At 37.2% G+C, this 11,927-nt stretch overlaps 2 protein-coding genes and 1 pseudogene across 2 annotated transcripts; 1 reads left to right on the top strand and 2 right to left on the bottom strand.

Moving 5' to 3' along the window:
• Window positions 1-1,460: 1,460 nt before the first annotated feature.
• Window positions 1,461-3,401, top strand: LOC138051145 (phosphonoacetaldehyde hydrolase-like). Its single transcript, XM_068897300.1, has one exon. It carries the CDS (start codon window positions 1,505-1,507, stop codon window positions 2,219-2,221), a length of 717 nt encoding a protein of 238 aa, XP_068753401.1. The 5' UTR covers window positions 1,461-1,504; the 3' UTR covers window positions 2,222-3,401.
• A 1,061-nt stretch (window positions 3,402-4,462) lies between these two features.
• LOC138051146 (EF-hand domain-containing protein D2-like) lies at window positions 4,463-8,454 on the bottom strand. Its single transcript, XM_068897301.1, has 3 exons — window positions 8,177-8,454; window positions 6,470-6,617; window positions 4,463-5,830 (listed from the first exon to the last, which is right to left on the bottom strand). Exons 1-3 carry the CDS (start codon window positions 8,335-8,337, stop codon window positions 5,558-5,560), a joined length of 582 nt encoding a protein of 193 aa, XP_068753402.1. The 5' UTR covers window positions 8,338-8,454; the 3' UTR covers window positions 4,463-5,557.
• Window positions 8,455-10,062: 1,608 nt separating this feature from the next.
• LOC138051143 (prostamide/prostaglandin F synthase-like) overlaps window positions 10,063-11,927 on the bottom strand; it is an 8,680-nt pseudogene continuing 6,815 nt past the window's right edge.

Genomic DNA, 11,927 nt, shown 5'->3' with positions numbered 1-11,927 from the left:
GTGGGGTATTGTATACAGAGGTATACAAGGGTATACGTGGGTATACAGGGGTATGTAAGGGTATACATGGAGATATAGTGGTATATAAGAATATACAAGTGTTTTTAGGGGTATACATGGGTATATAGGGGTATATAATGGTATACGTGAGTATATAGTGGTCTTAAAGGTTATATAAGTGTATACGTGGGTTTATAGGGGTATATAAGGGTATACAAGCGCATACATGGGTATATAAGGCATACATGGGTATATAGGGGTATATAAGGGTATACATGGGTATATAGGGCTAATTGTTAACAACATCAACAGGGATAGGCCCACGATCAAGAAACACAACAACGGGAGAACCGTACGATAGCGGACCGCCGAAGGAACAACACGCCGAAACAGCGAGGATCAAAACGCACCAATTACAGCTGCTGAAAGTCAACCAATCACAGCGGAGCATGCTGTTTAAAAGGTGACGCGTTGTGACCTTCGAATGGTCACGGGATAGCGTAGCTTTGTAGATTAGGAGCAAAATTGAACGCGTAAAGTAAACCACCACGTGCAGAAACGTCAATGAAGATTAAGATTATTTATTCCCAAGTAGCAGAGTAGCGATGTGTTGTGATGATAAACGATTACGGTTCGAACTAAAAGGTAATTAAAAACCGAAACGAAACTAAGAATAATGCTCAACGGAATACAATAGATGAATAGCGATGAAACGATTTAACATAGTGTATACGACGGAAAACTAATTAGAAAAAATAAACAATAACCTGAACCGAGCATGGAAACAACACCGTAATGCAAGACTAAATTTTTTAACAAAATGACATAACACGAAGGCGATAGAGAAATAAACCAGAAACATGAAACGAAGAAGATATTTACAGAAAACAATTGTGCTAACGAGATTAAAGTGCGATCTAAACGTAACACGCGTAACCAGTCGACATCATCGCCTGATGAAGACTAGCAGTATGCAGTCGAAACGTCGCGATCTACATCACAAGTGACCACATCGTGAGACAAATGAGAATACATTATTATTATTGTACTTCACCACGATGAATAACAGCAACCTTTTTTACGACAATAAAGTAACTGCATTGACCATAGCCCTTTGTGCTCGCATCAGAGAAGTGATGTAAATCCTTCTTCACGACTTTCCCAAAGTCTTCGGAACGAAAACATCTAGGCACTGAAAAACTCTGAAGGACAGGCAGTTCCGATCTCCACTTTCGTTTTTGCCCCGAACACTGGTGGGGGGAGAAACCATGTATTCCAATTGTCAAAATTTTCACAGCTGTTCCGTGTTTAAGTATTCCAGCGTTCTGTTTTAAGTATTCTGGCGTTCCGTGTTTAAGTATTCCAGCGCTCCATGTTTAAGCATTGCGGCGTTCCGTGTTTAAGTATTCCAGCGTTTCCTATTTAAGTATTCCGACGTTCTGAGTTTAAGTATTCCACCGTTCCACCATTCCAGAATTCCATTATTTCGGCATACCGTGTAAACATGGCGGACGGAAGGAAACAACATCACCAACATATTAAATTGGTAATGTTTGATCTTGCTGGAACAACTGTTGATGACAAGGTAAAAGGAATTCCTCTTGTTGTTATTGCTATGAAAGACAGTTTCAACAAACACGGGCTTAACATTGAACCTGAAACTGTGAACAAATACCGTGGCTTAGAGAAAAAAGACGCCATTCGATGCATCATCGAAAATGAACTTTGCTCTCACACGTCTTCCAGCATTAACGTGGAAGTTCTCTTCAAAGATTTTAAGGTATTCCTGAAAAAGCATCTTTCTTCTATTAAGAATGAAATTCCTGGAACCACTGAAGTGTTTCGCCAGCTAAAATCGTGGGGAGTAAAAATTGCTGTTGGTAGTGGCTTCCCTCACGATGTTGTCGAATCAGTTGTATCTACTTTGAAATGGAAGGACCTTGTTGACTGCATTTGTAGTGCTGAAAAAGCTGGCCGAGGAAGGCCCCATCCTGCCATGATACAAGAAGCCATGAAGTGTTGTGGCATTACCAACCCGCGCTCTGTTGTTAAAATCGGAGACACTAAAGCTGACATTGATGAAGGCAAAAATGCTGGTTGTTGGACAGTGGCCGTTTTAACTGGGACACAAACGTTGGAGTTTATCAGCGAGAATAATCCGGATTTTATCATAAACAGTGTTAGAGATTTCCCTGATCTGTTATCAAATGGGAAATTTTAATTTATCTGTGTCACTGTTTTTTTCTGAAATTTTCAGTTGACTCTTTATAAATTCTACAAATTGTCGAGGCAAGGCATGATTGCCTTGCTGTGCTGTGATTCTTCTTTTAAGTGCCTTTAAAGTAAAGGATCATTGATGCTTATTTGAACGGGTCTTCAAAATAATGAAGAATGGCCTTTTCTGTTTTGAAGTATCTTTTTTTCTTTTCAGAGATTTGAGTTTTTGTGGTATGCAAATTTGAGACATCATCAGTGGTTCCACAGCGATATTATTCAAACTTGGTATGAGTAAGGTACAAGACAGTGCAGAGTATGACATAACCATGACAACACTTTTGGCTTCAGTCCATTTTGGTCGTAAAGGAACTATCAAAATTTCCTCTCAAATAAGGCAAGACAGACAGTCCTGCTCAAAACACACGTAGAGCCTATGTTGCCATAGGTCTCCTAATAGACTCATTTAGTTTGCGTGAATGATGTTTGGTTAACACAAGAAGTGGGAAGAGCAGTTCCGCACAAACTTTATCTGAAAGCAAAACTGTTGCCATGGCAACTGAACTGCACAATAGATGTCATTTTATCCCTTGATTGATGTACATTACTGGTGCCAAGTTTGAAGAGAACAGCTGTATTATTTCTGAGGATATTCTATATTTTGTGATTTGTTTTCCTTTGGAACCACTGACGACATCATCAGTTTTTACACAAAAACTAAAGGGGCTAGGTCACGCTATTTTAGTTAATTTTGTTTAATTTTGTTAATTATGAGCTCTAATCGTCAAATTGACAGAGGAAGAGTCTTTCATTTGCAAAATCATGGCCACATAGCAACTGAGAATGATTTTCCAGCTGTTTAATTGACATTTTGATGTAGACTGATATAAATTTGAAAAAAGGTGAGCTGACGTTTTTTCAAATTTACCCAAATTCAATCCATTTCAATCCTCTCCAGTTTTGCCCATCCATGTCCCTTCTTGGCTTCCCTGTGTTTTGTTAGATCTAGCCCCTTTAAATATCTTTAGAACAATAATTATATAGGAGATGTTTCAAAAATGAAAACACCATGTTTCTTTTCTTCAAAAAGTCTTTCAAATAAGCTTCAGTTAATTTTTAGTTTCAAGGGCACTTTAAGTACAATGACAAGTACCAGGCCAATGGAAGTAAAATTATTTGTACAGAGAGTGGGTGGCATTTATAGCTTGCAGCTTGTGGGCTGTGACGTAGAAGGGACTTATTAGTGTCAATAAATTTAACTGGCCAGAGGCAACTAATCCCAGGTTGCTCAAAGCTGGTCAGTTGGAACTAACCAGTGTTTACATGTTGGTGTCTCAAACCAGTTTCAATACTTTCAAGAGACCAAGACTGTCTTGTTAGAAGGATTGACTCTACAAAACAGTTTCATGCAACAGCAATGTTATGGTACCATACAAAATTCTAAATATCGCTAAGCAGACTCTTCGTGATAAAATATAGATCACCATGGCAAAAAGAAAGCCATCTTAACACTGTCTATATTTTGTCTCTAAATACATACATCTCAATGAACTCAGTGATCCCCATTTTTTTATCACTAGAATGTGAGTCTCAGGCAAAAAATTAATGAAACACCCTACAAAGTTAAAAAGAAATTATCTCTAGCAGATTTAGAGCAATTTTAAATTTCTAATTCTGAAGGTGTATCTGAATCTGCTCTAAACATTTTTATATTTACCGAGAGTTTCATCTTTACCTGCTTGATACTTTCCAGCAATAAAACATGGGACTAATTTCCAAGTTTGCTTTTGAGATGTTAGCATTTCAAGACAAAGTTTTGGGTGTTTTTATAACTCTCCTGTTACTCTGGTAATCCATTGTGGCAATATTTTGAGCAGTAACAATATTACCATTAATGTTACCATATGAAACTACAATGTGTCATATGGTAACATTACAAAGCTCTTTGGTGATAGTGTTGAAGAGTCATTCCCTCCAGAGAGCACAGTTTCTTGAAAGTTTTGAAACTGGGTTGAGCCACCTTAAACCTGGAGACTGATACTACAGTGGTTGGTGCTAACCAAGTATCACACAATTCTGCACAGTTGGATATTCATGAAGCATGCTGAAGTTGAATTTGGGATTGACAAGAACAACTCATTTCTTATGGTGATCTTAGCAAGACTTGAATATAAAACAGAGTGTTAGAGCAGCTCCACTGGACCACTCCATTGGTAGCACTAGCCCTTATGACAAAGAAAAGTCATCATTTCCAGTTTCTTATGAAATTAATTTAATAACCAAGGTAGGAGAGCCCTTATCCTATATTGTTGCTAGTTATCAAAACTAGGTACATTTACAAAGCAAAATTGAATTCTAACACAATATTTTAACACTATTTCAGCAAAACATGTAAAATTCGTATAACCTACTGAGGGTGTTTTACAGTAACTTATGACAACAAGACTTGATCTAGGCTGTGTTGCAAATGATGCCATTTTGTAGCAGGAAGATCAATAATAATAGTAGATATTGTTAATACCACTGGTGAGTTTTATACAGGTTCTGGTTAGTCAATGGATTTTAATATTGATGTGGTCACCAAAACTGCGACCCGTTATATGGCAAGCAATTCTCAGGCTAAATATAGCACTCTCATTGGCTGGTTTTTTTAGTCAAGATTTTATAGTACGGACCATTACCATGGACACGGTCCATTTCCACATTGTTTCTCTCTCAAAACAGAAAAAGTTTTTGAAAAATGGAATTTAATATTTTTCATCACAATAGTACAATAATAATAATTATTATTATTGCAGCAAGTGGCAGAATTTATTTAATTTCATTCAAAGTTTGCTGATGGAATATGAAGATTACGAACATTCACCAAGCTGAGAAGTGTCTGATCTCTCAAAAAAACAATGTCATACATTATTAAACAACTTGCTCGGGACCGTACTGGGGAATATTGGCCCTCGGTCATTTTTGCGCTCGGGCTGAACTGCCACAGCCTTGGCTAATATTCCCCAGATAGTACAGAGGTTATTATTGAACCTTTCAAAAAGAGCTGCCTCTAAACTTCAAATTATGCTGTCAATTACTGGTATATTTAATTAAATGCATTCATCTAAAAAGCAGATTGAAACCTATTTTACATCACCTGGCATGAACCAATGATCTGGTCTGCTACAATGACAGAGGGAAATGAAAAATGCAATAAATGTTGTGTTGTTTTTTAGAAATTCTGACTTCGCCATACTTGTTGTAGTCACTAAAAGGTGGGATCAAAGGTGTAGAAAAGTTACTTAAAAGCTCCTCAGTGTCCCCAACAAATCTCCTAAAAGTGAGCCTATATTCCCTGTTCTTAACTGACACCAAATGCAGCTTTCTTAGCCTGGAAAGCTGCTTTTCTTGCTTTAGCTTCTTCTGCTTGCTTCTTTTTTTCCTCCTGTTCTGCACGAATCTCTGCTTCAAATTTGCTTGAAAATGCTTGTTCTTTTGCTTTAGCTTCAAAAAACTTGGCTGCTCCTCCTACACCAACTTCATCAACATCAACTTCAGCAAGTTTAGCAAGTTGGCTAAGCCCAGAATCCTCTGAAAGTTCACCTGCTGCAGCTTTGTGGAATATTAGGAGAAACTGAAACGACAAACAACCAGTTAACCCACTGACACCTCAAATGCCCCAGGATGCCCTCAGTTGATGAGTAAAATTGTCTGGCTGACGTTAGCAAAATCTGTAAGTCTCACTCCCAGGAGTCAATGAGTTAATTTGCCTGCTTAATAAGTAATGGAATTATTAAGTACCTCAAGATTTAAAGAAATATTCCTTGAACAGCTTAGCTTCTTTTGGCAATCCCCACAGAAACCTCTTTATTAAGAAACCCATCAAGTCAATATACTTCTTATTTCCTTTGGGCTAATTTGTGGTAACTCTATAATACCATTTACCGGTATTATATACAAAACGAAATGTCACTTTTCTGATTGGTCAATGACAAATGCATAAATAGGTTATAGCGTGCAAAAAGAGGTTATAGAGTGCAATATGGAAGTTGCTATAGAAACAAAGTGACAAAGTGATTTTGTTGAGTATACAATACATAAAAAATTGTACAATTAACTTGCTGATGGATTTCAAGATCAATGATCACTTGTGATGTTTTGAAAGTTCTCAAATTGCACAAGCCATAGAACATCAACATCAAACATCGCTCGTGCCCATAAATCACGAAATGCACTCATGCTCATACGATTCCTATACTTATGATTTATTTACCTCTCTGAAGGAGACTTTGCCATCATTGTCTTCATCAATCTCTGCTATCATGTTTTTCAGCCCAATATGTGTCTGTGGTGCACCTAGCTTCTCCATCATCTGTTTCATTTCCATCAAATCCAAATAGTGGTCATTTTTGACATCATATCTGAACAGAGAAAAAAAACTAAAGAATTAGAGTACCATTTCAAAAATAGGCTAATTCAAGGAGTCAGACAGGCTTGACAACCAAAGACGGATGCTGGTTAATGTACCTGTAATCACTACCAACTACTTTGCTGTCCCAACTAAATCCTCACCCAAACCATTTCTATACTCTCTATATTTAAATGCAGCTTTAAAAACCCTGGTTTCCGTGATTTATGGATTATCATCTGTTGTTGCTGACTTGGGTTCATATCATTACCTGACAACCAAGGGCAAAAACATATTGCCGAGTAGGAAAAATCAAGGAAGTATCCACATGACCTAATTATGATAAAGATTGCTTTTTTCCATTTGGTGCCTATTTTAACTTTAACTAATAATTATTGATTTTTCTGTGTTTTTTGCGTTGTTATACACACTGATCACCAAAAACAGCCACAACCAAAAAAAGCACCAGCATCATGCATGAATTTGATTACCATGGGTATTTATTAGCTCATTTGATTCATATTGTCTGTTCTGAAAATTGGCCAGATTGACTACTGTATATTTATCCTTTTGATACTGAAGAGAAAACTGGCTAATTATATTTCAATGACTAAATGATCAAATGTAAATAACGAAACTGTTGCATCTAACAGACAACATTGTGGTAATGAAAGCATGCATGAAATGGAAAAGATCGAGTGTGGCAGCAACCTTTCCAGTCTAATGCACAAGTAAGGAACTTTCAACTTCCTGGTAATGTAGCAGCAGTTAGCCACTCCCATTTCATGTTTTCATGGATGGGGAAATAAATGCAGTACTTATAGTATGAAAACTGGATGAAACTTTAAGAATTACCTCTATTCAGGTAAGGAGTCTTTTGCCAGGGTGAGACATAAAATGTCAGGCTAACCACAAAAATATCCACTATCCTACACAATTTAACTTTTTTTCATTTCTAAAACTTCACTAAGGCACCCTTGAACTAGAAATTCCAAAGAATGTACAACCTAAGCCTATTCTGGTGCAAATCCACCTAAATAAATTGCTTATAATTTGTCAGGTGACTGTCGGTCACGCCGAAACGCAGACTGCAGACTATGCAGACCGTGCAGACCAGGGGTAAGATATGGTGTTACCCACACTATTATTGAGAGCTAACCGTAAACAGGCCAACCTGAATATTATGTAGGCCTAATTAGGCTTACCGAATGTTATTTAGGCCTAGTTCAGGCTAGCTAACCGAATTTTCATTTTACAGACGGTCTGCACATGCAGTCTGCAGTTTGCGTTTTTCAGTGTCCCGGTGACTGTTCATACTTCCCTATTATCGACAAAAAGAAAGTTTACGAAAAAAGAATATTTGTTAAGCTTACTTGTTAGGGGTAAATGGAACAGTACGATGAAATTTAAGATGGCTAGGCTATCGACTTTCGCTAAGAAATGCGATTAGCTACGAAAACGAAATGTCCAAGGAATTCCCTCTGGACCCTCTGGACTAATGCTAGCCGTTTTCGCTCTAAATACACATAAAAGCTGATTAAAATGACAGATATGTAAAATGCCAATCCTTACTTCTTAAACATCTTTTCGAAGTCTTTTATCTGCTTCCTTGAGAATTCTTTAAACTCCGTGTAAGGGTTGAAGACCTTTAGCTGCCTTCTTGGCAAGTTTTCGTCCTCGTTTAGCGCCTGACGATGGGCTAATTTACTTGATAGTTCATCTGTTTCCGACATAGTCTTGAAAGCTCTTTCTGTAATGGTGAAAACACACTCTGATCGATATTTTTCGCTTACAACCTTACACACCCCCAAATTACTCTCCAGCGGAAAGTCTGCATTCCGGAACAAAAACCAAACGAATATTTGCTATCAGCTGAGCGGTGATTGGACAAAATCGATTGATGAAATTGAACCTCTTTATCATACTCTTTATCATTGGTTATTGCGTGTCATCAAAATGTCATTCATAATGTCACACTTCATTTAACACCATTTATCAATGGAAACGATTGTTGTTAAACTACAAAAATAAATCAAACCTTTTTGAGAACAAAAAAACTTGTTCAAGTAGAAAAGTACTTTTCGTAGAATTAACGTTTTTACCACAGCCACGATCATGGATAGTAGTTTCAGTTTCTCATCTCACCGAAGATTGTGTGACAACGTGGTTCGTGATCCGCTTGCTTTCACAACACAGCGGAGTGACAATTTGCTGAAATATTTGATGTGATCAATACCTTTCCCTGGAGCTGATTAAAATTTTCATTATTTCCTTGATTATGACAATTTTTGGAGCAATTACAGAATACACGTTCACCAAGAAGCGTTACAATTTAACTTTGTCACCACGGTACCAAAGTCGATGAATAGGAATGTTACTAGTACTATTAACTTGAGCAGTAAAGCTGAAAGGAAAAAAAAAGGGAAAGGAACTTTATTTAAGTGTCTAATCTTCTAGCGCTGTAGAGCTGTTACCGCAAATCAAATCAAATTTTGGTTTTCAAGGAGAGGGGAAAGCCGGAGTACCCGGAGAAAAACTCAACTCATATAGGACGCCGACTCTGGGAATCGAACCCGGGCCACATTGAACCCGGGCCACATTGGTGGGAGGCGAATACTCTCACCTCTGCGCCATCGCTGCACCCCCAACCGTAGTTCGCGGACCCGAAGTCAAAGTCCCGCAGTCTCGTAGTGAATAATAGGGAATTTAAGAAAGGACGACGGCTACGACTATGACAACGCCACAAATCAATAATATCATTGGTTAAAAGAGCGTAAATAATCGTGCTCCACGTGCAGCACGGAGTATCTTTGCGGTCCTCTGCATAACGACGTGAAATCACCAAATTTGAAGTTTTGACGACAACGTAAAGCATGCAACAGAGAAATTTTTTCATTCTCTGTTTTCACTCAAAACCGCTCGTACCAATTTATTTTTAGGATACTTTGCCCACATTGTACGACGCGAACTAGACTGAATAATCGCCCAAGACTTACGATAGAGCCAAGTTATATTTTGAGGTGACGTTTTCGTCGACCGTCGCCGTCGTAGATCTGGGGACTGCCACAGCGGTCCGCAGTCCCGTAGTGAAATACTGAAAATGTTGAATTTAGGTGGATGGGTATTCTGTAATCTGGCCCGATTTTTTATTCTTAATCACGACACCTTCTTTTTTTTTTTACTTTTCTATATTATTGACTCACATAACAAATATTTGTTAGCTAGTCACGGCGGGATAAAATCGATGGTTTCTTCGGAAAGAAACCAAATTAAACATTGCAGGGCACACGGCGGTAAGAATAGCGTGAGTTTTAAAATAAACATTTTTACCTGTTATACATTGGGGTTTAATTCATCTTGGGAATACCTCAGTGGGATGAGCGAAGATCTAGTCATGCAAAATCTTTTTTTTTTTTAGGAGAGCGTGACAGTTGACTAACTAACCAAGTACACCCATCCAGTGCACCAAAAGTTTTTATTCACTTCAATATTTCTTAGTTTTGCAAACATCTTTAAGTACAACAATGTAGCTAAGCATGTCAATTCATCCACCAGTCATGCTTCAAGTTTAACATATAATGGTATCATACAACAACCTAACTCATGTGCACTCAAGAAAAGTAAACAAAATTAAGTTTCGGATGTACATACATCATAAACCTTACTGGAGACGAAACTACTTCACCACAAAGGAAAATGAATCTGAGCAATTTCCAAGTATGAGCATTTTTTTAAAAATTCTTTGTGTATTCCATGTACTACAGTAATAAGGTACATTTGAAAACTTTTTTGAATTTGAGCAGTAGAAATAAATGTTATTATTATTATTATGAATACTTTCATGTATTATGAATGAATCAAATCACCAAATTTTATTGTCATACATTTATTTAGTTAAAGCCACGACTAAGTAAACTGACAGGCCACTGATAAAAATTATTTGTGTTTGTGTGCAATGCATGGTTCCCATTCTGACCAATTTAAATTGATAAATATGGAATAAGTGTAGAACTTGATCGCATTTTGTGATTTATGGGAATGAGCGATGTTTTGAAAGTTTTTAACACCAATACAGTTTATTAGGTTCAATGTTTCTTAGTTTTAACTGTGCAAACACCTTAAGTACAACAATGTAGCTAAGCATGTCAGAGCATCCACCATTCATACTTTAAGTTTAACACAATGGTATCATACGACAACCTAACTCACTGTGTACCAAAGAAAAGTAAGCAAAATAATTAAAGTTTTGGTTACATAATACACCCTTAACTTCACTGGAGGGAGAAACTACTTTTCCACAAAGAAAAATGAATCCAGAGCATAAGTGAGTTTTTGCATTTTTTCCAAAATTACGTCGTGTATTTCACCTGTACTACTTATGCATGAATCCAATCAACAAATTTTATCATCATACCATGGTTAAAGCCATGCCTGAGTAAATTGGTAAATACGCAATAAGAGCCATAATGTGACTTTTAATGCACTATAACATTGCATTACAATGATCATGTCAAAAGTGCACCTGTTTCATGGATTGTTAAGAGCCCAGCAAAAGCATTCCATGTCAGTCTGTCGCAACGTCTTCTTCAACTAACAACTACTATTATTATTATTAAGCATATTACTTAAACTTATATTTCTGCCATAATTAACTTGATGCTACATTAATCTAACTATGATGCTACTTGAGCTGCGCCACCCTCTGCTTCACTGTCTTCTTTCTTTGTCTCAGCAGTTATGCCAAGCACCTCAAGAATTTTCTCATTGGACACATGATCCCCGGGTGAATCTTGTTTGTGACTGAGTAACACTTTTTCTCCTCCTTTAGACACTATCAACATGCCACCATTTAGCATACCATCTCCTCTAAAATTTCCTACAATACCTTTGGCATTAGCCTGAAAACAAACAAATTTGGAACAATAAAAAAAGGCAAGCACAATGCTTTTAAAAACACATACTGTGCAACTCCAGCTAGGAAAGCAACACCCATGTTTTCCTAATTCAGATCATATATACATGTATGATGATACTCAGAAGATTTGGTGCTTCGTTTTGTTCATTAATGCTGCACCCACTCTTTATAATGAACAAGACAAAGGATCAAATCTCCTAAGAAATCTCCTGAGTATTATCACAATTTGTATTGGCAAAACAAAATGTACAAGCAAATAAGGTCTATTATTAACCAAGCCACGTATGCTGCTCAATAGTCCAAATTCAAGTGAACCTATAACAAATAGGAGACAAGCCCAAACATTTTTGGCATGGCTTGGCATTAAAAAAGAAAGATGAGGAAATCTTGATCCTGACAAATTATTGT

Source organism: Montipora capricornis, chromosome 6, assembly GCF_036669925.1.
Source record: "Montipora capricornis isolate CH-2021 chromosome 6, ASM3666992v2, whole genome shotgun sequence".
In the NCBI taxonomy this organism is placed as follows: Eukaryota; Metazoa; Cnidaria; class Anthozoa; order Scleractinia; family Acroporidae; genus Montipora; species Montipora capricornis.
The sequence above is the reverse complement of the archived record's forward strand: the minus strand, read 5'-3'. Positions and strand labels throughout refer to the sequence as shown.